This window comes from Littorina saxatilis, linkage group LG12 (assembly GCF_037325665.1).
Source record: "Littorina saxatilis isolate snail1 linkage group LG12, US_GU_Lsax_2.0, whole genome shotgun sequence".
Lineage (NCBI taxonomy): Eukaryota > Metazoa > Mollusca > Gastropoda > Littorinimorpha > Littorinidae > Littorina > Littorina saxatilis.
In genome coordinates, this window is record NC_090256.1 from 76,879,274 (window position 1) to 76,906,877 (window position 27,604).

Genomic DNA, 27,604 nt, shown 5'->3' on the forward strand with positions numbered 1-27,604 from the left:
ATCACTGAGTCACAAAATAATAAAGCAAGAAAGAATACAGTGTTAGTGAAACTGTTGTAAATGGCAAAATGCTGTTGCCATGAATACACATTTGAATGCTAGTAATGTAGCACCAATATATGACCCATTGTCACACTTAAACGAAGCTCTGGCTGACTTTGTTGAGGATGTGGCCAGGTTTCCTGGGAGGGCAGTAGTCAATGTAAAAGACTATTTCTTTGAAAAAACATATACCATCTAAAGAATGGAAGTAGACTTGATCCGACAACATTTGTGTTGGCCATTGTACCAATCATGAAGTACACGATTTTTTGCAGTCACTGTCTTTTCCCCAGTAAATTTTCGAGTCAGGCGGACCTTTGACCCAGTACATTTCCCGGTAACAGCCATGCAATTCCAGGAAGCGCTGTTGTGTTGAGGCCTTGTTAAGGTTAATTTTTTTCCAAAAAATACTTGTTGAAGTTATTATTATTATTATTATTATTATTATTATCATATTATGTTGAAGTAACACGCCGTACAAGCCGTTACGCTGAATGCGTGGAGGTGTCGGGGGCGGGGGGGGGGGGGGGGGGGTGGAGAGAGAGTTGACTCTGATATCTATGAGGCCCTGTAAGCGTTACAGACGGTTTCGGTTTCGGTTTCGAAGGAAGGGAGACAAACCACAGCACGTCTTCCACAGGTTGATTTCTTCCCTTCTAGTGCAGGAATAAAAAATATTCATACGCAAATTGTTAGCAGATGTTAAGATTTTAAGTACAACAATGTTAAAATAGATGAATTTTTTCACATAAAAAATACACATGTTATTGTTTGTTTGAAAGACCCTGGTAAAAATAGACAACAAACTTTCAAGTTTGAAAAGAAAGTACTTTTTGTGTTGTCCGTTTGTGATAAAGTTCACCTGTGCTCTACAATGTCTCCCAAACTGACGACTATATTTTGTACTCATTTACATTGTACAGTGAAGGGTTCGACAGTGGTAGTCTATGAACTCATACACATGTTTTTGTTAGAATTCAAATTCTTGTGACACACTTCTTCTTGTTCATTTCCTGTGCCTGTGATTTGTTTGAGCACATTGTGAGGTATTTGACCACAGACTACAAACGGAAACAAAGAACGAAAAACAAAAATAAAAACATGCACCAGCAATCACAGTCTAGTGCCCTCCAAAGAACACTCGCTGGGGAAAATCAAATTACAAAACTTCGAAAGCACTCACGAGAAACGCGCAAATTCGCAATCACTCCAAGTTCTTATAAAAAAACGCTGGCGCTGGACCCGAGTACTCTTCAGACTGGCTCGCTCCCCCAGTATGAAAGTTTTTGTCTTGTGCACGTGGATTTAAAAAAAAAATTTTTTTTATTTATTTTACACAATTAAAAAAATTATTAGAGTAAAATAAAACATGAAAACGTTCATAATAAACAATAGTAAACAAGAATTTTAAAAAAATATATAAAAAAAAATAGACCGCCCATGCCGGGAATCGAACCCGGATCACTTTGGCCATAGACGAATCGCTTTCCACCCGGATCACTTGGATTAAAAAAAAAATTAAAAAAAAATTATTTATTTATTTTACACAATTAAAAAAATTATTAGAGTAAAATAAAACATTAAAACGTTCATAATAAACAATAGTAAACAAGAATTTACAACAAAAAAATAGACCGCCCATGCCGGGAATCGAACCCGGATCACTTTGGCCATAGACGGACGTGCTACGACAACTTTACTAGAGTTGTGCGCCTTGAATCACTGTGTGTATCTGTCGCTCTCTGTCTTTCAGTCTCACCGAGACCACACACTGCATTGTAGTTTCTTTGCCGAGACCAACGGCGACTTCCTGTCACGTGGTACATACGTCACAGAAATCCCCCATGAACAAAAATTTCTCCACCTGCAAGCTACTTACCCGACGCCAAAGACGAGCCGCTCGGGCGGCCCGTCAATAAGTTCGTGTGACTCGCAGTCGTTTGTTGCATTTTAGATTCAGAGGTACACAATTACGTGCTATTGCAGATACAGCAAGTCGCATTGAAATCACAAACTGACAACGAACTTGTGAGAAAAAAAGGAAAGCGTGTGCCATGGGTCCACGATGGCTCAAGGGTAAAATAAACCACGAAATCTGGTGTGTGGTTTACGCAAGCTAAATAGCCCTTCAAACGAACTGTGTCATTTAATGCTGTTAAATGCGTAAGTGAGTTCCATAAGGTTAAAACTGCTTTTTTTTCGTGAGAAGATTTAAATCGTTCTGTAAACCATTTGAGGTAGACTGTGCCTTTAACATGCCCCTTAGAAACTGATTTTTAGAGAGAGAGAGAGAGAGAGAGAGAGAGAGAGAGAGAGAGAGAGAGAGAGAGTGTGTGTGTGTGTGTGTATGTGTGTGTGTGAGTGTGTGTGTGTGTGTGTGTGTGTATGTGTCTGTGTGTATGTGTGTGTGTGTGTGTTGCGTGTCTCTGTGTGTGTGCCTGCGTGCGTGTGCGCGCGCGTGCGCTTGTGGTTTCGAGGAAAAGTAGGTCGTCTTAGCAGTATCCGTTTTCTTCGAAACGGACCCAAACAGCGACCTTTTTTTATAAGCAGGCACACGGTGACTATCAATTCCAGAATTAATATTCAGTTCCGTCTCGGGGGCGCCTTGCACTTCCGTAGCTGACACCTTGGTTGAAATGACGATCGCCTCGCTTGGTAGAGAACTCTTGGCTGGGAGTGAGTCCAATTTCCAGGCATTCCCACGCGTGTCGATAAATTGTCTACCAAGGTGTTTTATTTGTGAGCACTTCGCTGCCTCTGTTGTTTGCTGTGGGGGTATTAAACGTCCCGCGATTCTTGGCAGAGAAAGCGTAATGTTAGGTGTCGGCACAACCGCTGGAATTATTGCCTGCTAGCTGTTTTAAAGCGTGTGTTTTTCATGGCTGACGTGGGAGGTGGGAAGAGATGGCAATGGCGGCCTTTTTCTTGACAGTGATAGCCGTTTTTCTTGTTCCTCCCGAGAACGTGTCTGTGTTGTTCACGGTGTGACGTCGTTGTGGGTTAGGCTGGTTGACGATCCGTCACCGACGTCATCATGCACCACCATCCTCCTCCTCCTCCTCCTCCTCCTCCTCCTCATCATCATCATCATCATCATCAACATCTGCGTCTTCTCCCTAGATTGGCTCGGAGTGTGTGGCTTGGCTTCAAACAAAAAAACTCTTTCTCCTCCGCCTCATCATCATCATCATCATCATCATCATCATCATCATCATCATCATCATCATCATCAACATCTCCGTCTTCTCCCTAGATTGGCTCGGAGTGTGTGGCTTGGCTTTTAACACAAAAAAACTCCTCCTCCTCCTCCTCCTCCTCCTCCTCCTCCTCCTCCTCCTCCTCATCATCATCATCATCATCATCATCATCATCATCATCATCATCATCTCCGTCTTCTCCCTAGATTGGCTCGGAGTGTGTGGCTTGGCTTTAAACAAAAAAACTCCTCCTCCTCCTCCTCCTCCTCCCCCTCCTCCGCCTCCTCCTCGACATTTCGATTGTATTCTGCGCATCGAAGCCATTTGACTCCGATGTCTGTCTTTATTGTTTTTCTTTCATTTGGTTCTTTCTTTGTTGTTGTTGTAAGTTGCTTTACCGTAGCAGAGACGGCGCATTTTTTTCTAATACGGCAGCAATAGCTAGCGATGGGGCAGTCTTCGAGGGTTCTTAATTGTGACAAGCCTATCAGACTGAGAGACACTGGTGGGAGGACCTATACCAGCGCGGCTTGTTTTCAACTTCTCTGGAGCATGGGTGTCGATTATTTGTTTTTACATTTAGTCAAGTTTTGACTAAATGTTTTAACATGGAGGGGGAATCGAGACGAGGGTCGTGGTGTATGTGTGTGTGTGTGTGTGTGTGTGTGTGTGTGTGTGTGTGTGTGTGTGTTTTTGTGTCTGTCTGTGCGTGTGTGTGTGTAGAGCGATTCAGACCAAACTATACTGGACCGATCTTTATGAAATTTGACATGAGAGTTTCTGGGAATGATATCCCCGGATGTTTTTTCTTTTTTTTGATAAATTCTTTTGATGACGTCATATCCGGCTTTTTGTAAAAGTTGAGGCGGCACTGTCACACCCTCATTTTTCAATCAAATTGATTGAAATTTTTGTAAAGCAATCTTCGACGAAGGCCGGACTTCGGTATTGCATTTCAGCTTGGTGGCTTAAAAATTAATTAATGACTTTGGTCATTAAAAATCTGAAAATTGTAATAATTTTTTTATATAAAACGATCCAAATTTACGTTCATCTTATTTTACATCATTTCCTGATTCCAAAAACATATAAATATGTTATATTTGGATTAAAAACAAGCTCTGAAAATTAAAAATATAAAAATTATGATCAAAATTAAATTTCCGAAATCGATTTAAAAACAATTTAATCTTATTTCTTGTCGGTTCCTGATTCCAAAAACATATAGATATTATATGTTTGGATTAAAAACACGCTCAGAAAGTTAAAACGAAGAAAGGTACAGAAAAGCGTGCTATGCAGCACAGCGAAACCACTACCGCGCTGAACAGGCTCGTCAGTTTCACTCCGTTATGCACAAGCGGCGGACTACGGTCATTGTGAAAAAATGCAGTGCGTTCAGTTTCATTCTGTGAGTTCCACAGCTTGACTAAATGTAGTAATTTCGCCTTACGCGACTTGTTTGTCCTGTGTCCTCACAAGCGTTGCGTGTCACTTCCGAACTTGTGTTGATCGTACGCTTGAAAGAAGGAACAAAAGGACCTGAAAGTAGGGTGCTTAATCTGTCCTCAGTGGAGATCATATTATAAATTGCATGGGCCGGGACTCGCCTTCGTGTGTGCTTGTGTTATATGTTGTTTGTTTTACCGGTACTGAGTTGCAGTATTGGGTCGTTGATAAATTTTTGGAATTTGGTGAACAATGACGCGGATCAGTTTGTGACCGAACAGCGGTACTCACCGGTACAAATCCTCACGTGCATAAGGGAGTCTGTGTGCTTCCTTTGAAATTAACTTTGTTTCACTGCTAGTCATTATTGTGTTTGCTCGAATCGTTCTTGTTTATGGTGAACACACGGGTCGCTTCGTGACAGAACACCGTTATGAGCCGATCTGGGTCGTGTAATACACAGCTTCCAGAGCATGAGGTTGTAATTACTTAAACAAATATTCACACAAAACTTATCTTGATAGTTCTATCAGTTTACGTCCACTCGTCAGGAAGCCGAGCCAATGAATGAACTAATAGAACTATCAAGATCAGTTTTGTGTGAATATTTGTTTGTCTGTTCACTTAAAAGACCGTTGGGTCGAAATATTGTATTGAATGTATTGTTTTGTCAATAACAAACGTTCCAACAACCTACCTTTCTTGTTTTTTTATTCTGAATTTTGGAACGTTGGCAGTCTCTTTGTTTTTGTTTATAGGGAGATGGTGCAGCTTCCCGACCTAGTATAGATCCCACCCCGACCAAACCGCGCTCATGGAGATCCTCCCACGTTTGGCCCACGATTGGCCACGCTCTCCGAGGGCACTTTTCTAGCGTAGTAGAAGCGGCGTCTATGTGAACTGGGGTATTAGTGCGTTTATGTTCCAAACCTTGAGTCTTGACAACCAAGTACAAACCCACGACGACTGTGACGCGTTCGCCCCACACGTAGCAAGGCGGAGACTCAGCGTCACGTGCCAGTACGAAGAATGAACGTCAGTTTTATGGTCGCCTCGGGAGAGCAATACGCATTCTGTGCACCCTAGTTCTTCTCCGTTGTTCTCGCCGTGTCAGTCAGACATAGCCTTTCTTCCTAAAACAAGAATGAGTGTCTTACCTGTCCCTGCAGCAGAGGCTGCTGAAGCATAACCTCGCCATGATAATATGCTTTGGTGTTGTCAAGTAAAATGTTCACGAAATAACGCAGAACAGCGTTAAATCTAACAAACGCCAATGCTTTCCTGTATACTGACTTGGTAGTGCCAGTGTTTTGTGCTTTGTCAGATTCAAAGACACAAAAGGGACGATTAAGTCCTTTCTTGAATACAAGATCTCTTCACAAATCAGACTGTCGGACGGAAAAACGCACGTATCTTGACATCGGCAGCGATTCTCAAAAGGCGTTGGTTCTCAGATGGTATGATGGGTAGCGTGGATTAGTTGTTCTGGAAGCTGGAGGTGTCTGGAACAAGACGAAGAAGCGCTCCCTTGGGCCCAGCGGTTCCGTACGCTGCCCTAAAAGGTTCGATCCCTGAGGGGTGTAAACCACTGTATATTAGACACTTTGGTAGATTGTCAGCTTGGGCGATGAGATGAAGCAGAGGTTATGGAGAACAGGCCTTGTGTTGAAATGTACTGGCCATGAGGGAACAAGCTCGTTTTGTCTTGGAAGAGTGCATTGTTCTCTGTCTCTCTGTGTCTCTGTCTGTGTGTCTGTGTGTCTGTCTGTGTGTCTGTCTGTGTGTCTGTCTGTGTGTCTGTCTGTGTGTCTGTCTGTGTGTCTGTCTGTCTCTCTGTCTCTGTCTCTCTCTCTCTCTCTTCGACCTGTGTGTGTGTGTGTGTGTGTGTGTGTGAGTGTGTGTGTGTGTGTGTGTGTGTGTGTGTGTGTGTGATAACTATGTGGTATTGACATTGAAGTGAACGGCTACACTTGAAAGTAGAGGGGGAATTGAAGGGGGGTGGGGGGTGGGGCTGGTATAAAAAGTACAGTTTGGGCGCTTTATATCCCTTTCACGGCTGATCATAGGCTTTTTTTAAAAGGTGTAACCGCGTTTCTTCATTCAAAAGGGCAGTCGTCTCACCCTCGGAGGGGTCACTCACGCCAAATGATCATCATCGCCACAAGAGGGCGTGGCGGTCTCTGTGATCAACGTCACATGGGGGAAAGGGCGGCCCCGCCCCTACCAGGCTGTAATTAGAACCCCGGATAAGTGGTAACAAGCAACGTACACAAACGGGGATTGCAGGAATGTGAAGAAAACAGCAAACTGCTGGGCACTGTGAGTCGTGAGTTTTAATTAAATGAATGAACAGGGATTCTGTGTGGATTCTGCGCACTTTCTAAGACATAAAATTAAAGCCATTTCACAGCGGTCATTCATCACCAAACTTCACGACTCCCTTATACTCCCGCTAAGCATCCGCCTCCAGAGCAGCTTCATGAGTTCTTTTTGTAGAATTTCAAACAATGGAGAGAGAACGTGGGTTGTGCACACGCTTTGTTTTATTGCGAAACAAACGCAGGCAAGAGGGGTAAAGTAGAGATGAACTTAAAACAAACAAAAATAAAAAACAAACACAGAAAAACAACAGCAGAAGAAAAACAAAAAACAAGACAAAAGAAAACAAAATGACAAATACGTACATTCTTCAATTGCCAGGAAAACAACAGTTATTTAGCATGACGTGATTTTTACTCCGTGTGTGTGTGTGTGTGTGTGTGTGTGTGTGTGTGTGTGTGTGTGTGTGTGTGTGTGTGTGTGTGTCAGTGCTTGAGAGAGAGAGAAAGGACTGAGAGAGAGAGAGTGGGGGGGTGGGGGTGGGGGGGGGGGGGTGCCTTAAACGAAAACCATGCAGGTTTATACAGACCCTGAGAAGTATGAAACCATGCAACTTTATACTCAGACAATTCGATCCAAGCTTTAAAAATCGCAGCTTTTGGTCAGAAAAAAATCGCAGCTTTTGGCCCAGAAATTATGTCCACGGTTGATATATAATTGAATCGTGTTGCACCCACCCGGTGAATGAAAACGATTGTAACGTTGGCTTGGACCGTAAATAAGATATCCGTGCCAAACGCGGCTTACCTTTTTTGGACCGACACGGTGTTATCTCGCCCGTTCCTGCTACTCTTGGGCATTACCAGCATCGACCCCCCCCCCCCCCCCCCCCTGTTGGCTGTACAATAAAAGAGTGGTTTTGGTAACAGTGAAGACACATACACCAGTGGAGCTGTAATTTCGTACAAAGATTACTCGTTTTCTATTTTGCAATGTAGTAAGTGTTGGTGACACATCCTGCCATACACACATATGCATGCGTGGTGTTCAGAACGTGAAAACTGGCCGGACCATAATGGAAAGCCAAAGAAAGGAAGGGCAGAACCATTTTGCTGAGCACGCCTCGAAGCCATAGATCTCCCTGGCATGTCGTCTGCTTCCATTCTTGTCATGCGCAGTGTGATCACGGAAGTCAGCGGCATTGTGGGACTGGTGCGTGAGGAGAAGCGGTAAATTAATCTCATTCTTGGCGTTAAACATGATGTAAAATGAACGGCAGATCAAACTTTTCATTCAGTTTTTTTTAAATGTACTGATTATGATCTACTTTTCCTTTCAATTCATATCTGGCTACTTTGGCAAGAAGCCTGACTAGAATGTGTAAACGTAGTATTGCGCGGTGGTAGACTTTCGTTCACAGAGCCTTTAGGCGAAACCAAAAGCGAATATAAGTATGTGTCATTTGGACTACAATTTGAAATCGAGTAGCTCAGAATGTTTGTTTCAGGCAGTCAAAAAATGTTTTTTTAAGGGCCTAAGTGACCAAGTGCTAATTCCATGGTCTTATCCCATTTAAACGCCTGACCGGAAGGAGTATGCCTGACCGGAAGGAGTATGCCTGACCGGAAGGAGTATGCCTGGCCGGAAGGAGTATGCCTCCAAGAAGTGATCTAGGACCTCAGTCTTACAAGGATCAGCGACTGACACAGAGGAGACACAATGAGTTTTTTTAAGTCCTCGGGGTCAAGTTTGAAAAACAGATTACTATCAGCCACCCTTACCATTTTAAGCTCAGCGTACTTACGCAGCTTCGGATAAGATTGCAGGTTTGTTTTGCAGACAAAGTACAAGAAGGCACAGGGAAGGGGATTATCATAAAGGGGGGATGAATGACAAAAACTGTGCATGCTTCTTTTCATCATCAGCGGCAATGATATCATAGGTTTCTTCATCGTCGTCATCATCAACATTGTCATCGTCGTCGTCGTCGTCGTCGTCGTCATCGTCAGCTGAAAAGCCTGGTTATTCGTGAAAAAACACGTATTTGGTGAGTGTATGGACAAAAAGACAGGTAAATGTAATATCAATCATTACTCAATGAGTAATAATTATCGTAAGCAAACAGGCAAGAATCTAGGAATCTATATGTGATAAGGCGACCAGTCACCAATTGTGGAGTAAAGTTTTTGTCATTGTCCAGTCTAGTGTTTGTAGTTCATGTTGCCGATCGCTTTATGTTTTGTGTAATGCCATTATCTTTTCTAAGTTAAATTATCGGGTGCACATGTCCAGTCACCGGTAGATCCTAAGCGTGCTTAGCCTTCTGTGTCCATGTTCTGGCTAGTCTTTGATCCTTTGAACTTAAGCCGCTCTCCTAGGTGGTCAGTGGCGTAACTTTTATGGCCTAACCGGGAGTAGCTTCCCAGAGGATGCTCTTGCCGTGTCTTTTGACGCGCCCCGAACAAAGCCTCGTTAAGAGGGTGTTAATTCCTTTGTCGGATCGGGTGGATCGAATACCAGCTCAGCTGGCAGGTGGTCAGTTGTTTACCCCCCCCCCCCCTTTGTGCTCCTCCCCTTCCTCTTACGTTTAACCAATGAAACACTGAACCTGCTTAGAGTGTCGTGGTTACGGGTGGTTACTAAGATGCTGATTGGATGTTTGTGACCCAAGCTAAATTTGATTATGTATGTACATGCTAGGGTGTGAGGAGATCGTTGAGAACTTCGAAACAGTGTGGACGTATTTTGTTGTGTGATCCACTAACTCAGGAGATGTAGTCAACTTTGTATTCTGTGGCTTGTGGCCACCCGGCTTCGGCTGGGTCGGGGGAGAGGAGGAGAGAAGGTGCTCTAAACACAGGAATAACGTTTGCCATGCCAGTAATCTGCTGTTGTCACAATGTCATTTGTTGCGGACGAAATGGAGAGAGAAAGACGTGTATGACGACGGTCTTTGTGTCCGTGAGTGAGAGTCCAGTGAGAGTCCAGAGAGAGTCCAGTGAGAGTCCAGTGAGAGTCCAGTGAGAGTCCAGTGAGAGTCCAGAGAGAGTCCAGTGAGAGTCCAGTGAGAGTCCAGAGAGAGTCCGAACACATCATCAAGAAAACAAAACATCTTGTTTACCGAACCTTCTACATATAGAAATCTAGGATTGGGTCATAATTGGAGAAGAAAAAAACCTTGTAGTTTTGTTTGCTTTTCTTCGCTTTTTGAGCGCCAGACGGTGATGACGCTCAGCCTGTGTCGATTGGTTTGATAACAGTTCAAGATTCAGTCGCTCCCCAGGCTTGACGATGCATTTCTTCTCCCAGAATAAGCTTTCGAGATTCAGGTATCCTCTTTGCACACCATTTTCCTCAACGGCTTAACCGTATCAGTGAAGAGAGGTATTCTTGATGGTGACAGTGTCTCACTTGTGCAATAAAAGCAACACCACTTTCAAGATGTCACTGCGGATGGCTCACGGAGCGGAGAAAAAAAGTCTACAAATCAGACTGAGGGCTGTGTTCAGATCCGTCAGTTGAAGTGTGTGTGACAGTGAAGCGGGCATTGTTGGTGACCTGAATTACCGACGGGCAGGACGTGCGGCGACTGCTGAACTGTCCCGCCCCACTGTATGCCTTGAACGGTCCCACTGAACGGAATGTTAATTCGGGCCCACAGACATAAACGTCCACTCGGATTGTCACCTACTTAAACGCGCTGTCGTCTAAATCAGCCAGGGTTCAAGACGACAAAGTGTAGGCTGAATTCATAAAACACCCCCTGAACACCCTTGCTTGCCCGTCTGTTTTCGCCCTTAACCTTTGTTGATTATTTTGTTCACGCAATCACAGCTTCTGTCTCGGTTTCTGCGACACGCAATTACTCATGAGCTGTTTAAGTATTGATTTTTCGCGAGAAACCGTCTGATTTTGAATATTCAACGTCTTTGTTGTCGTCTGTGTATAACAAGTGGGACAGAGTTTCCCTAGTTATTCTACGGTTTGTGTGAGCGTGATGCTGTTGTTGTTTTTTTAATAACAAGAACACGTAAGTAAATTTTAAGGGGCTTATTGTCCGTCAGGTCTCAATTGCCTATATTGGACATGAATTGGTTTATACGATTCGAGTTTTACGCCCTCACGGCTTTTTGATGTATGCGTGTTTAGGTGGTATCAGCCATCTGCACTTATGGTAGAATGACCAAGATCTTTAACGTGCTATTGTGGTGACACGGGGGTGGGAGATGGATACCGTCTCTGGGTCTGCACATAAACCAGCGACCTCTCGATCACAAGTCCAGTGCTCTACCACCTGAGCTACCCGGGCCCCCTAAGAACAAGAACCCTTCTGAATTTCATAGGTATATAAGCTCCGAGCGGGGAGGGCGGTGGATGGGGCGCTATCTGTTTCAATGTTAATGTTGAATGAAGGATTAATCGTAGTTATTGATGTATTTAGGCTATTCTTTCGTAGGCTTTTTCGCACAATAAATTAGACGAGTAATCTCATCTTTTACGTTTTTAAGAGCACGCTAATTAGCATAGCTTCAGTGTTGTGCTCAACCGAATTAATTGTATGTCTGCAGCGATGTTCTTTGCAATAGACTAGAATTAATAACATCGTGTTAACCAATTAGCACAGTTGCAAATTGCGTTGTGGAATTTGGTTAAGTTCAGTAAGGTTCGACTGAAAAGTAGGATATGCGCCGAAATGGCTGCGATCTGCTGGCCGATGTGAATGCGTGATGTATTGTGTTAAAAAAAATCCATCTCACACGGCATAAATAAATCCCTGCGCCTTGAATATGTGCGCGATATAAATTGCATCAAAAATTAAAAAAATTAAAACATCCCTGCGCTTAGAACTGTACCCACGGAATACGCGCGATATAAGCCTCATATTGATTGATTGATTGATTGAAATTCTTGTTTAAAAAAAAGTCTCTTGTCAGTATTTAGAAAACATAATGACGGAACGTTTGAAATGCCGGACAGACAATCTCTGCATAGTCCTGTGGAGTGCATTCAAATGCTACAGAAATGTCATTTTGTCATGACATGGGTGATCATCGATTCTCTTGAGGATACAGCATGAGGGGCGGTGGAGGCGAAAGAGAGACAGTGTCAATTAAGCTGAAATCAGAGACTCGGTGTCTCCATGTTTGATGCTGTAACCGTGGATGGTTCGCTGGCACGATGTGTGTGTGTGTGTGTGTGTGTGTGTGTCAGTGTGTGTGCGTGAGTTTGTTTGTTTGTGTGTGTTTGCGTGTGCACGCGCGAACGTTTGTGCGCGCGGGTGTGTGTGTGCCTGCGTGTTCGTGTCAGTATGTGTGTGCGCGTGTCAGTGTTTGTGTGTGTGTGAGAGAGATATGGATCGAGAGAGAGTCAGTGAGAGAAAGACAGACAGACAGACAAACATACCGCGTGAGAGAGAGAGAGAGAGAGAGAGAGAGAGAGAGGGAGAGAGAGACAGACAGACATTAGGCAGGCAGACAGACAGATAGACAGGCAGGCAGGCAGACAGACAGACAGACAGACAGACAGAACAGACAGACAGACAGACAGGCAGACAGACACACACACACACACACACACACACACACACACACACCGTGCCAGCGAACCATCCACGGTTACAGAAAAATAACAAGAGACAGAGACAGAGACAGAGATATTACCGAAGCCCCTGTCAGAAGTCGACACCACCTTCAGTCTCTCCCTCTCCCTCAGTGTCGCCGCTCGTGTCGCATTAAAGGGGTCGGCACAAAGAGAGGCATGGAGAGAGAAAGACTGAGAAGAAAAAAAACGCCCTTGGCGGGGCCCGCAAAGCTAAGACAGGGGAATGCCGACGTCTTCACCGCTACACCACTGCGCCACGCGCACGCTACAACCACCAGGCGACCCCTACCAGCACAGACACTACAGACTGAAGACCCCGAGAGAGCGAGCGAAGCTTGGAGAGGCGAGCGAGTGAGAGAGAGAGAGAGACTGACAGTAGGCGAGAAGCGAAGCTAGTCCAAGGAGAGGTAGCGGGCCCTAGGCAGGCTTCAGTCGCTGGCTAGTTCGCACAGCGAGAGAGAGCGTTCTGTGCTGCTGCTTGCAGTCGTGTTCTTGTTCAACGGAGTGTTGTAATTGGCTTTTTTTTACCCTCTTGTTCGGATGAGTTACTGATTTCTCCTAATTGTGATTGTGTTCTGTCTTCTGTGTGGATTACCTGGAATAGTCTTGGAGTACGGTCTGCGTTGTCTCCCGCCTGACCCAGTGAAGATATAAAGATAAGCACTGATCTGGGTTCGTCATTTCCTACACGCGTCAAGTTCTGGATTTAAATAAAAAGTCACCGAACCAAGGCTTGAAGCAAAACAAAGTGAAACTTCAATTTTGAGATCAAGGTTTTCTCTGTGACGGAGAGCGGATATTTCGCGGGCTGTCGATTTTTGATGGTTTAAAAAATTGATAGAATCCCACAAAAATTCTGGAAAATTCCGTTTCCTTTCAAAATGAAACGCTATTGCCACACGTCGGGTTCGTAAATTGAAAAGGCATGAATGGAATCATGCCATGCAGATTCGTGTGCCCCAAGCATTCAGTGTCGTTGTGCTTTACAATGATTTAAAAAAAGAAAATATAAAAGAAAAACTGGGAATAACAGAATTAAACTTTTGTTTCTGGCGCTGTTTGTAACAGCAAAGGTGGTTTGTTGCCGCACAGGTAAGATAAAGTAAGCCAGTGCTGTGTTGGAAAGTGCGGGTGGTTTTCACGAGACCACCCGAGACCAGCACTGAGAAACAACAATGCCGATGTTCACCACGACAGCCGATGGCTGTATAAGAGGCCACGCTGTGGGCCTCTGTGCAACAACAACAACAACAACAACAACGACGACAACATCAACATCCACAGCCACATCCGTACCCTCGCAACGATACACCACCATGCAGAAGAGGAATACCCCGAGAAGTACCCGACCCACCCGGAATAGCACCCGTTTCTCTTGGAGTACCCTGATGGTGGCCGCGGTGGTTGTGTGCGTGTCCCTGCTTCCCTTGGCTGCGGAGGGGAGATCGAGGTGGGAACACACCCCGGGTGGCAGAAGGTCGCGCTGGAACCGTCAGGTGACGTGTCCCAAGGAGTGTGAGTGTCGGGACCGGAGCCGCAAGGTGGATTGTACTTACCGCGCCCTCAACTACATTCCCAGGGGCATCAGCAAGACCGCTAAGCGAATGTGAGTATCGCCTTCTCTACCTGCATGTGCAAGGGTCCCTATATATATATATATATATATATCATCTACAATTAAATTCACGTTTGACGTCATTCCTCGGTGGCAGCAATGCCCAAGCAGGGACATGTTTTGTTGATACTGACTACCAAAACAAAAAAATCCATCAAATAAACAAAGTCGTTCCTACAATTTACATACATCTATATATTTGGGTAAAAATGAATGGGAAGCAGCAAAGCTTGAGCTCATCGGAATCCAAACAGGCAATCGTTTGACAAGACTGTAAAGCAGCCAGGCACGAGCATGCAAGAGCCTAATCTCTGATAGAACTGCACAAGAACCAACAGCAAGCTTCAACCGAGCTTGCATCAAATCCAAACTCCTTCAGAATCTGACGAGCCACGAGGCCCAGTTTCAACAGCATCCGAGGAGTACGTATAGTTCAATATTGATAGAACCGGGCACCAGCCAAGCCCGAATGATAGCAGCACGTATTTCCCAGAAATGGTAAAAATAAGATCCAAACCGGCTGAAGGTATTTGCTAAAAAAAAAATACGTAAAGATCAAAACAAAAACAAACACACAACAGCTCTGAAGGGAGAGGGGACAGTTCACATGAATTTAGGGGGGAAGCAGTCAGTCAACTGAGCCCTTGAGCAACAACTCAGACCAATCTCAATGGAATGTGAGCAGTGTTTTTTTGTAGAACTCAACGATCAACGAAGTCCAAACTCTACCAGTAACTTGGACGCACAAGTTCTTCAGAATGCAAGAGAAGTATTTTACATAATGGAATGTGAGCAGTAATATTGTAAAGAACTCACGATAAACGAAGTCCAAACTCTACCAGTAACTTGGACGCACAAGTTCCTCAGAAGGCAAGAGAAGTATTTTACATAATGGAATGTGAGCAGTAATATTGTAAAGAACTCACGATAAACGAAGTCCAAATATTACCAGTAACGTTAACGTGAACGCACACGGGTTTTTGTGTGTGGTCAGAATATAAGAAACAAAGTTCTTTACACAACTGCATGGGAGTTTGTCAAGCCCTAGTCTAGCCGAATATCAAGCCCTAGTCTAGCCGAATATCAAGACTGTTATACTTCAGCTAACTGGTGCAGGGCTGCTCACCCTGTCATTATTGCTTCTTGTGGAATAATCAAATTGTTTGCGCACTGCATAAATGTACTTAAAAAAAACCCACCCCATACACTAGACATTTGCCTCAAAGAAAAATCAGTTTGTACAGTATTTTACAGAAAACTGGGACAGAAAAAGCCTCGTCAATCGAGAGGCAAATTCTTGTAGACGTGACCGAAGCTGTGACTGGGGCTCTCATTTGAATTATTAACAACGATGCGTACGTGGTGCGTTTTTGTTTTGCTTTTGTTTCTAATTCAGTTATGGCGGTGATGACGATGGTGATGGTGGTTGTGGTGGCTCTGATGGTGGTTGTGATGGCTGCGAAGCGATTCAGGTGACAGCCTGCCTAATTGTGATTCAGTGTTCATCTCGATGCAATCTTTCCTTTACGGTAGTTGAGGCGGAGAACACGTTTTTTTTCGATACGCCGACATATGAATTGCTAATTATCATTTTCATTAACAACATTATGTGGCATTCCTTGCTCGTTTTGCTCCAAACTCCACTGCCCCACCCCATCCCGTTGTCTCTCTGTCATCAGTTTATAAAAAAAAGAATATGTACCTTTTTATTCTCCCTCTCCCCCCCCTCTCTCTCTCTCTCTCTCGTGATAAGCCAAGTGCATGAAAGTCCACTTTCATCATCCTGAAAAACGACCCTTATTTTTTATTTTTTGATCCCTCCCAAGTTCTCCCATTTTGCATGTGAAAAGGCAATTTTATTTTCGAAACGAAATGAACTGCACTAAAATGACTGCTATTCCAGTTCGCAGAGAAATTCGGGTTTTCATCACACAGTAAAATCACTGAACAAAATACAGAGGGAACAGCTTGTAATCTGTCATCTGCACGTCAGTAATCTAACTCTCTCTCTTGGCGTGAGGGCCAATTCCATTTCAAACTGTGATTTATGCTCTGATCATAATGGAGGGAAAGAGAGGGCGGGAGGTGGGGAGGGTAGAGACGAAGAGTAGTAAAGTGTCGACCTCCTCCTACTCACACAGCACCCACGAAAAAAGAATTAAAAGAAAAAATGGAACGGTCGGGGTGAGGTTGGCGGGAGGGGGGGCTGGAATCACAGTACTTGGAACAATTCTCTGAAATTTTGCATCGGAATTTCGAGGTTTTTTCCTTCACTCTGAAACATCAGAACAGCATGTTTTAGTGGACTCAGTCCTGGTGGCGTTCGTAAAAACATGGACTTGGTGTATACAATTTTGATCAGGAAGAACAGAAACATCCTTTTCTGTGTTTTTCCTAGAACTAAAAAAAAGTTTGCTTTTCACTAAAAAAAAGTAGTGCAGCGTTGCAGCTTGAGGTGTGTTGGGTGACAGCGCTTTGTGTCAACATATTTTAATTGTTAGGTTTTATGTTATTGTTACGCTATTTGATGTGATGGTAATTATTTGTTCGTTATACATGTTATAACAATAAGTTCAGTTATTTTTCTGTATTCCTTTGTTTATTTGCTTTGTGTGCTTTTTTTCTCTCAATGGTTTCTTTTGCAAGTAGGACAAAGTATAAGGACTTAACGGCTCGACATTAATATTGCCCCCAAATAATCAGTGTTGATTTTGAACTTTTATTTCCTCTAATTTTAACATTCATTTGTAAAACTACTTGAACAAGTCATGAGAGTGTTGTAAAAATCTATGTCCATTTCAAAACCAAAAACGTTTGCGTTGACCGTCGTTTATTTCCTAAAATTCGTATTTATATCATTCGTTTTGTTTGTGTACGTTTTGTGTGGTTAAGTTTTCTTTTGTTTGAAGTTTTGTTTTTATTTTTGTTTGTCTTTCTCTTCTTCCTCTTCTTTTGCTCTCACGAGTGTTTTATTTTTTAACTTTATTTTGTAGTATGAATTTTTGCGGGAGCTAATTATTCTAGTTACGCAGGGCTGATTCTCGAATGAACTTCGGCGCAATTGATCATTTGTAAAATTGACTGGCAGGTAATTGTCATGACCGCACTTTGACAAGTGATCTAGCCTGATCGTTTGCTGCGCAGTCCTAAGCTCTGCTGTCAAATGGAACTCCCCCCACCCCCCTTTATTTTTGATAAACTTCTTCTTCTTTTGCGTTCCCGTTACGATGCTACACTGTCAGGGTTGTTGACGCGACGATAAACAAAACCACCTATTAAAACAAACCGAACCACCCTTGTCTTTGCCTTTTCTTTCGCTTAATTATTTTCTAAAACTTGTTATACATCTTTTGGTTTACTTTTGTGTGCATGTGGTCAAGTTTTCTTTTGATATTAGTTTCGTTTTCTTTCTTTTCCTCCTCCTAAAATTGACTTGACCCTTGTCTTTATCCTTTCTTCCTTCGTGGTTGAAAACGACGTTAAACACCAAATAAAGAAATAATCCTTTCTTCTCAATCGCCCCACAGCTGCCGATACAAGTTAGCGACACTATATCTTTTTTCCAGTGACTGTAATCCCCGTGAATGCTTTATGCGTCTGCAGACGTCCCTTTCACTCGCTTGTCCTTGCTTCCAGGTACCCAGGGGTGGCAGGCGAGTTTGATTCATGATTTCAATAAAAGCAGATCGAGGTGGGGTGAGGCAGGGAGGAGGGGAGGGGGGAAACGGGGGGATAGAGTAGAACGCAGCACTTCAATATTCATGCACTCCACTTTCCTCTTCATTGTGCTCGAGTTTCTAATCGGAGGGAAGTCTCCACTTCAAAAATGGCTTTAGTTTGGAAATAATTCTACCCTTTTTTTTTCTCTCTCTCTCTCTCTCTCTCTCTCTCTCTCTCTCTCTCTCTCTCTCTCTCTCTCTCTCTCTCTCTCTCTCTCTCTCTCTCTCTCTCTCTCTCTCTCTCTCTCTCTCTCTCTCGGTGCGTGTTTGGGGCTCGATGGAATGGCATTTCTGCTGCTTTTCAGAGCGTTTGTATGAACGTTTTACTTCCCCTCTGTCTCTCTTACGGTGTGTCTCTGTGTGTGTATGTCTCCCGGTTACTCTTTTTTCTGTGTGTCTGTCTGTCAGTTTATCTGTCTCTCTCTCTCTGTCTCTCTGTCTCTCTCTCTCTCTCTCTCTCTCTCTCTCTCTCCCTGTCTCGGTCCTTCTCTCTCTCTCTCTCTCTCTCTCTCTCTCTCTCTCTCTCTCTCTCTCTCTCTCTCTTTCCCTTTCTGTTTGTATAGATCCGTCTCTGTCTCTGTCTGTCTCTGTCTATCTCTCTCTGTTTCTCCACGATTCTGGCGCTCTTCTATTGATCTCCGCATCAATACATTAAGACAAAGTGTCTTTCTGTCTCTGTCTCTGTATGTCTCTCTGTCTGTCTGTCTCTCTCTCTCTCTCTCTCTCTCTCTCTCTCTCTCTCTCTATATATATATATATATATATATATATCTATATCTCCCTCAATCTGTTTCTGTCTCTCTCCGTCTATCTCTCCGTCTATCTCTCTCTCTCTCTCTCTCTCTCTCTCCCGTCTATCTCTCTCTCTCTCTCTCTCTCTCTGTCTCTTTCTCTCTCTCTCTCTCTCTCTCTCTCTCTCTCTCTCTCTCTCTCTCTTTCTCTCTATCTCATTTTCTGAATTAAGGGCCGTCCAAGTTGGGTTTCCTGCATGAAGAGAGTCATGCTAGAGTGGTCAACAAACTGCACACAAGCTGGTCATAACACCTTTTACGCGATGCAAAGTGGGAAGTCTGTTAAATACGAGGACCACAAAAGTCATTTTTTTGTTTCCTGGCTCTGTTGGTATTTTAAATGGCGGTCCTTGACTGTCTGAAATAATTTACGAACAAAGTAGAACTTCTCTCAATGTCAATAAGATGACTTCTGTGGCGCCGCATTGACACCCCCCCCCCCCCCCCCCCCCCCCCCGTCAACTCGCATACCAACCAAGCTGTCCAAACACGAGAAGGGTGGACATTCGCACACATAAACACACACACACACACACACACACGCGCGCATACACACACACACACGCACATACGCACACACACACACATACGCACACACACACATACATACATACATGTATACACAAACACCCCCACACACACACACACTCACACACACACACAAACACTGACCCCTCCCCCCCACACACGTACACACACATACACACACAAACACTGAACCCCACACACACACACACACACACACACACACACGCATCGCAACATGTCTAAAAAAAAGAAGTGAAGACAGAATTGTCTTACAAAGGCAACAGAGAGCTGTATCGAGCTCTCAGAACAGGTCTCCTCTTGTGGCTTGTCTGGCAGCAGTATTGTTGACACTGTGTCTTGCAGCCAGGTTGGTCCTTGTTCCTGGTTTGTTTTCTCTGCGCCCTCTTAGTGCTAGAGTTAGGCAATGCTACAGCATGCCTTTTGGTGCGTGTTCAGCATTTCGTAACTGCACAAAATAATCCGGGCTTGGAACGTGTTTGAGAAACCTTTGCATTAGTGTAGAAGCAACTAAGAATTCTATTGAACAGTGACAAAAGTAGTAAGTATATTATATTCCACCATCGGTAAAATGCGACGCACTAACAACGCGCGTGTGCAGTTTTGGTGATGAAACAGTTCTTGCAAAGAAAATTAGAAAGCAAACGTCTTCTGCAGACTTAAAGATGACACTGTAGATTTTCAAAAAATAATATTGTGTATTACGTAAACATTGTGCTTTGTTCAGACTATGTCATGCAATGGCCACACACACAAAAACCGATAGGCTTCCAGAGACGGCTACGATGGCAGCTACTGTTGCAAGTCTTGCATGCTGATTCAGTGGGACCAAACAGTTTTTTCAAAGCTGCCTAGAGCATTGCATCTGAAACGCAAACGTTGATTTGGAAAAGCTGCATCAGTCTCGAAGAGAGAATTAAACACGTTGACTACAGTTGCTTTTGCAAAGCCACAGTCGGGATGGAAGAGGTAGGGGGCGGGGGCGGGGGTGGGGGGGGGGGGGTGCTGGTAGGTAAAAGGTCTTGTATGTTGCGTACAAAGACATTGTTGTAAAATCTGTGAATCTCCTACAGGCACAACCGCGTTGACTTTTGCTGAACCTTGAGTCATTTGAACAATCGCTGCCGCAAGGCACTCGGATAACGTTTGCTTCAAAGTTTCTAGTTCATACGGGATGCATGGACTTTGGTGACAGGCAACATTTGACTTGAAAGAGAGAGGGGGGGGCGAGAGAGAGAGAGGGAGAGAGAGAGAGAGAGAGAGAGGGAGAGAGGGAGAGAGAGAGAGGGAGAGAGAGAGAGGGGCGGAAGAGAGAGAGAGAGAGAGAGCGAGAGAGAGAGAGAGAGAGAGAGAGAGAGAGAGAGAGAGGGGCGGAAGAGTGGAAGAGGAAGAGAGAGAGAGAGAGAGGAAGAGAGAGAGAGAGAGAGAGAGAGAGAGAGGCGCGGAAGAGTGGAAGAGGGAGAGAGAGAGAGAGAGAGAGAGTGGGCGGAAGAGAGAGAGAGAGAGAAAGAAAGAGAGAGAGAGAGAGAGAGAGGGAGAGAGAGAGAGAGAGAGAGAGAGAGAGGCGCGGAAGAGTGGAAGAGGGAGAGAGAGAGAGAGAGAGAGTGGGCGGAAGAGAGAGAGAGAGAGAGAGAAAGAAAGAGAGAGAGGGAGAGAGAGAGAGAGAGAGAGAGAGAGAGAGAGAGAGAGAGAGAGAGAGATCTTTAACACACAGAGAGAAGGAGAGGGTGAATGACTGTGTCTTGAATTGCAACCTTTTTCACTATGTACTTGTTCACCCGTAAACATTGAAAAATGCGTCCCTTGTTACCAGAAGACTGCATGCACCTCGCCCCTCAGTGTCAGCTAGGATTGCCGAGAATTCACAGGTGTGCAAGGCAGGTAGGGGACAGCAGCTCACGGAGTCAAGGAATAAAAACCTTTTCACTGCCACGTGCACCGAGAGCTATTCAATGATGTAGTTTACATAAATCAAAAACACCACAAAAAGGCGATTATTAAAATACAGGCTTCAATGTTTAGCCGAGGCTCAGCCGCTTTCAGACTAAAAGAAAACTTTACCGTAGTCGATGGAAGAGAGATGTCAAGGAGGCTTTGTGTTGCCGGGTAGGTTATTTGTGTCGTGCGTTGATCGGCTTGCTAAACAGGTAAAAAGTTCGGAGGTATTATGACCTAAAAATGGCATGAGATAAAGTCAACAACCCAGGGTGCATGCAACTTAGCTGAATCGGAGTTTTACGTCTTCTGATCTTAATGGAAATGCCAGTGTCGATGTCGGTAAACAGCGGAACGTTGTAGTCGGATTAAAAGTATTGTAGAAGGAAGGAGACACTGCATGGCTAGATAGCTGGAACCATTTTCTATTGGCGGCGTACCGAGCAGAGAAAAATATACTTTTAAACATTTATTCCCTCAGAAAATTAGTTGATCGTTTGACCGAAACGTGAACGTTATTCACGAGGTGTTTTTTGTTAATCTGATATATATCAATTTGCTGTGTAGAAGTGTTATTTTATTTGAACGTGTCTGTCTGATGTCTGCAGTACACTGATTGAATATTGTTGCGCTTGTGATATACATATATACGTTTGGGGAAATTATAAACGGCCTGTCTAAAATTCGAACCGATTTAGATATGAAGTTCCACGCGTTGATGCCGTGTTTGTTTGACGATTTACATAGCATTTCAGAGAACAGTTGTCCAATAGAATACAGAATACAGAATACAGAATACAGAATCTGGTCAAGAGTACAGAATAGTGTCCAGTCTCTGTGACATGAGCATGACAAATATAATTTTGTCATAAAACAATCTTTTTTACTTAAATTGGAGCATATAGTTATCTTGATACTTCCTACCGAAAGAAATTTCAAATGGGCTATTTACTGAGTAGTATTTGAAGAAAATGTATTTGGTTTGCATGTAACGGTAACACCGTGACCCTTTCAATCAACATCAACTTAAAACAAATCCAGTTTAATTCCAGGTCTTTATTTAACTTTAACAGCCTGCTACAAGTGTACTTTCAATGATTAAATCATAACAACAGTGTTCTAGTCTGATACAGTATTGAAAACTGCATGTAACTGTTGCATGTACGTAACTTTACACAAAGCAGAACATTTGACTCACAATGTTAAAAAAGTAACATATTTAAGTAAAATAAACAAACAAAAAGTCTTCAAATATGTTAAGCCTTATCTTTATATTTAATTGTAAGAAGAAAAAGTTCATTTTTCCAATTTCTGAATTATGTTATAATGCACCATGCATTTACAACATCAGGCGTTCCTAATTTCAAGGTAAAATGACTAAGTAAATGTACTGTATTAAAGGCTCCTACATTGTCAAGGTATGAAATACTTCAGTTAAAGTATTAATTAAGGTTAAAGTATCCCAACAATTGTTTTACTCGTTTTAATGTATAAAATAGAAAACCTAGCAATACATGCATGTAACATAACACTGTGACCTATCCTTTTTCTTACCCATTTTTCACCAGAAAAAGAAATCCATCCAGAATTAAATGTTCTACAAGTAAATACATAGATATAAACATATTTCACATCCAAAAATGTGAGTCCAAGTGATAAAGGGAAAGAATAAATAACAAGAAAAGACGTATGCAAGTAACTTTACACCAACTAGTGCTATTTGAAGGTGAAATAATTGTTATACAGCCTCTTAATCACTTAAATCGTACTAGTAATTGAAGAAAACATTCTCTTAATATTGAATGACCTATTGAGTGCTTAAGACAGTGAAATAATTGAATTTAAGTGGATTCAGAGCCAGTTTTAGGCAACAAACAAAATATCCCGAATAAGGGAAAGGCAAACATATCCATTCAACTTTTGTTATTACTTCAGCTACACCTTAGTAATCAAAAGAGAAATACTCAAACAAAACAGCAAATGTTAGACAAAACATTGGGCAACAACCAAAAATGTCCTACCAACCAAACTTTGCTACCAACCAGCCTTTCCTATCTTTCAGATTGTAACTAGACAACAGCACAACATGAACTCAAAAACAAACATGAAGCTGCTAACCACAGATGTGGCACTGACAGATGGAATAGAAGAGCCTCTGCATACATGAAAATCAATGACAGTTTTGAAATATTAACAAAACAGCGTTCCACCCACTCGTATTATTTTTTATTGTTTTTTTTATTATGGAGGGAATGCATCTAGGCTGGTTGACCTCATGCTAAACAAATACATGACAACAGTACAGCTTCAGAAATCTTAGTGCATGGGAACAAAGGGCCACACATAGAAGTCTGTTTGCTCTCACGCTGTTTCTTCAGGAAATGTACTTCTGCACCATCACCAATGAGGGCTTGAATCTGCAACACAAAATAACAAGAAATTCCGAGGTGATATTCAAAGCGTACCAGTTCCACATAACTAATCTCATGAAAATCATCAATTTGATTGAATTAAACATAAATTACCATGCATGTTAATATATTCGTGTACATTTAAACAAAAACTAGTATCATTGGTACTGAAACAAACAAAAACAAAAAATCCCCAGTGCCTCAATTCTCACAATTTCTTCCTGAATGTATTGAAGTCCTTGTACTCTTACCCCTGGAAATGCAGGTCACAGTATTGTCAGCTGAGTCCACACCACTCTGTTCTGCAAACTTCACTGGATGTTGTCTCAGTTGATAGTGTCCAGGGAAGGAAGAAAATTTAAAAAAAATTAAATGCTGGACCGATGAAACAAACTTTTTTGTGTCCTGAAATAGCATTCCTAATGCTGTTGATCATGTGTGTGTTATGTTACATTGTGATTCAAACACATACTGTTAAAACTCATCCTAATACATAATTATTCACTCTTAGTCTGAAAACACTCACCTTCTTTGTGAATTTTTGTTTTTACCGAGTAAAGTTACATTCAAGCAATAGATTAAGTGGGTTTTTGTTTGTTTGTTGACCTGCATTAAACCATATCTTGGTTGTTAAGCAGCCTTAAAAAAAAAGCATCCACAGAAAAGAAAGAAAAGATAATAAACTATGTTGACGGCAATTTTTACTCATACATGTAACTTAACACCGAATAATCCCTAAGTCTATGATCATGTTTGTGTTATGTGACATTCAAACACATGTTTAAAAAAAATGCTTGTACTAAATGATCCACTCTTTGAACATTATAGTGTGCAATTAGTGTGCACAAAAATGTGAAATTCTTCAAGATACGTTTGAAAGTAACTTTACACAAAACCTATGGTGTCATGTTACATGCAAACACCTTTAATCTATTTTGAAGCATTAAACAGTTTGAAAAGCAAAATTGTTGACTGTTTCCATCCAGTCACCTTTCAAAGTGGGATGGAACCAGTCAATGAAATCCTGAGTTCATCTTAGCAATGCCATTTGAAAATGTCAGTATGACAGGTACATAACATGCATTTATCGTGTTAAGTTACTTGCATGCACGTTTTTACTGCATGTAACATAATGCACAATTATAATTCAAATGTTACCATGAAGCAAACATTATTCATTTGTATTAAAAAGCTCCTATTCAATAGATTTTGCTATACCAAACTTGTGTGATGAAAAATACATGAGTGTAACTTAACACCACTCTTTATGGAGTAAAGTTACATACAAACACATATATCACTAAAACATCCCTTGTGCAGGCGGAAACACAAACTGAAGTTAAAGATCGCCATTCAAAACGCATCATCTTGAAAAATCAGACAGGTACTTGCAGATTCAGTTTCCATCAACAAGGTGATAGTTAGCATGTAACTTTACACGGGCATGTTGTCACTGTGATTGCGTTAGGTTACGTACGAACAGAACATTCAAACTTGGGTTTAAGATCGTACCAGGGCCATCCACATTCATCGAGAATGCAAATGTTCAGATTATTGCATATTTGTTTTCCTTTAAAATTTCCCCGATCTAAAATGAATGCAGCACTTGCTTGTACGTAACGTTAACGATATGTACTTTCGTGTTAAGTTACAATCACGCGTCAAGATGGTAAAAAAATGGTAAGTCGTAACAATTTTTTTTAATCCTTCGAGATCTCACAACACTACGTCCAAAATTGGTCTTCTCGCTAAAAAACATGTAAAAATCATTCTCCTAAAGCAAACATATTCACGCATGTAACATTAAAAACAGTAACACCAAAAGTAAGCATGGTCACTCACAAACATGTGCTCATAACAAATCAACAAACATTTTCCACAATTCCAAATGCGACTAAGATAACCCCTGCTAACACTGTTTTCACGTTCATGCCGTTGTTCATAAAAATGATAATGTATTTTGGTCACTTTACTTGCATTTCATGTCTTTCACTGACAAAACTGCATAAACGTAACCATAAACAGCAAAACTTACCTCATGCTTTTTCGCCACAATGATCCATCAATGCTTCGACCAAAACAGCATGTGACCAGCTCTTTTGTAAACAATATTCAAAATGGCCGCCGCTTACGCAAAATCTCGTTCACGTCCTAGTGAGGGATCGTTTTTTGTTGCATGCGCGTAACATAACATTTACGCGGTTTTCAATTATTTTTCCCTTGGACTGCTATGTAGAGTGGAATCAAGAAACCGCTTAAAGTCCTATGCCGAAATGAAGGCAGCGACAGAAGCTTTAAAATCATGCTGTTTCCCACCTACGCGAGACTTCCAACTCGTTGTTAAAATGAAGACGAACTCGGTACGAAAAACTAACGCGACGGTTACGCGCAAGCAGCCGTCCTTTGAACGCAATTATACACATCGCCGGTCATTCGTTCGTCCTGACAGTAAACCTGCATTGAACTGTTTTGTCTTTCATAACATGATATGATTGATTCAGTTTCAAATTGTCTCTGGTAAAGCGAACATGCAGCTTCAAAGTGTAGTGTGTGAATTGTGTCACGTTTCGCGTTTCGCTGACAACCGACTTTTTCGAACTAATCCACAGATATATAACTCAACAGACACAGATTTGAACACAAGAAGACATGCATATTGAAATCAACTTATTTTGAACAGATTAGAACAGGTTTGATTGAGGTGCATGTAGAATGGTTGCCTTTACAAGGCTAGTTTTGTGACCAACTCGTGATACAGGCACTCGACGCTCTGTTGTACTCTTGACCACCTTTAATTGCCCAAGGTTAGGAATTTGTGATGACATTGCGGTTAAGAAACATTTCAATCCAGCCATATACACCAACACACGCATCATTTATACAAACAGTTCAGGTGTACGATGACGTCACGGACGGTTGCTTCCAGCCTTGGTTGATTGGTTTACAGACAGGAACCCGGTCATATCTTGAGCAGTTTTGCGACTGGAAGGTCATTTGCCCACCCAACGTTATTAATATCTCAGGTAAACTAAGATATAAAATAAAGGTTGTTTTTTGGTCTCTGTTGTTTTGTTTTTGTTTTTGTTTTGCGGTACGAGTTGTTTTTGTATGCTACGTCCAGCGATATGCATCATTTACATAAACAATGTAGCAAAGGTTTTTGCCCAGTGCATCAAGAAGTACACGTCTGTGTGTGTGTGTGTGTGTGTGTGTGTGTTTATGTGTAGTACAGAGTATGTTTGTGAATGAACCTGCTATTGCTGAGAAAACGCCAAAACTGATCAATTGCACAGTCTCTCGTAGACACGGATTTCGTTTACTTCTTCAAGACAACTCAATTAAGGTGATCATTATGTAGTAATCGTCTTATGTGACTGTATGGCAATCCAAGGCGAGCTATAGTGATGGTAATGAACTGAAAACCTACGTATGCCTGTATTACAGTGTATTACAGTGTCTGACCATCGCAGTGACGATTTATGAGACAATAATAAGTTCATGTGCCAACGCAAGACGAAAAAACAATGCTGCGAACGAACACTATAATAGAACATTGACTGTGCAGCGCAAAGCCAAGCCCAGCGCTGTGTTTTGTCGAGTGTTGACCCGCGGACAGAGAAGCCTGTCCTCAGTTCATGTTTCCTGTAACCGTTGCATTGCTTAATTGACACTGGTTTAATTATTGTCGAACATGGTGATGTTGGCCGATGTCTCCCTAGGCTGTGCACTTCACTGTTATCTGGCGTCCTGATATATTTTCTTCCCGCGTGTGTGTATGTGTGTCTGTCTGTCTGTCTGTCTGTTTGTGTGTGTGTGTGTGTGTGGGGGGGGGGGGGGTGTTATAAATGAAACCAGCGTAATGCGTCGAGTGTTTTGCTGTGTGCGAGCATTATTTTGACACTTGCATGCTTGAATATTTTTCTGATCTTTGTTCCACGACTCTGCTGCCTTACCTTGAAGACGTGTGTGTGTGTGTGTG

The 27,604-nt window shown here is 42.5% G+C and overlaps 1 protein-coding gene and 1 long non-coding RNA gene across 3 annotated transcripts in view; one reads left to right on the forward strand and one right to left on the reverse strand.

The window, feature by feature from the left end:
- Positions 1-12,955: 12,955 nt before the first annotated feature.
- Positions 12,956-27,604, forward strand: part of LOC138982821 (protein slit-like) — a gene marked incomplete in the record, with an annotated part of 197,303 nt that continues 182,654 nt past the window's right edge. The window contains 1 exon segment of one of the 2 annotated variants that reach the window (XM_070356174.1): positions 12,956-14,214. In XM_070356174.1, coding sequence (XP_070212275.1) covers positions 13,784-14,214 — 431 coding nt within the window. 2 annotated transcript variants of the gene reach the window in all.
- LOC138982825 (uncharacterized) lies at positions 22,256-24,356 on the reverse strand. The gene is made up of 2 exons (XR_011460986.1): positions 23,877-24,356; positions 22,256-23,631 (listed from the first exon to the last, which is right to left on the reverse strand). It is a non-coding gene; the product is annotated as an uncharacterized lncRNA (long non-coding RNA).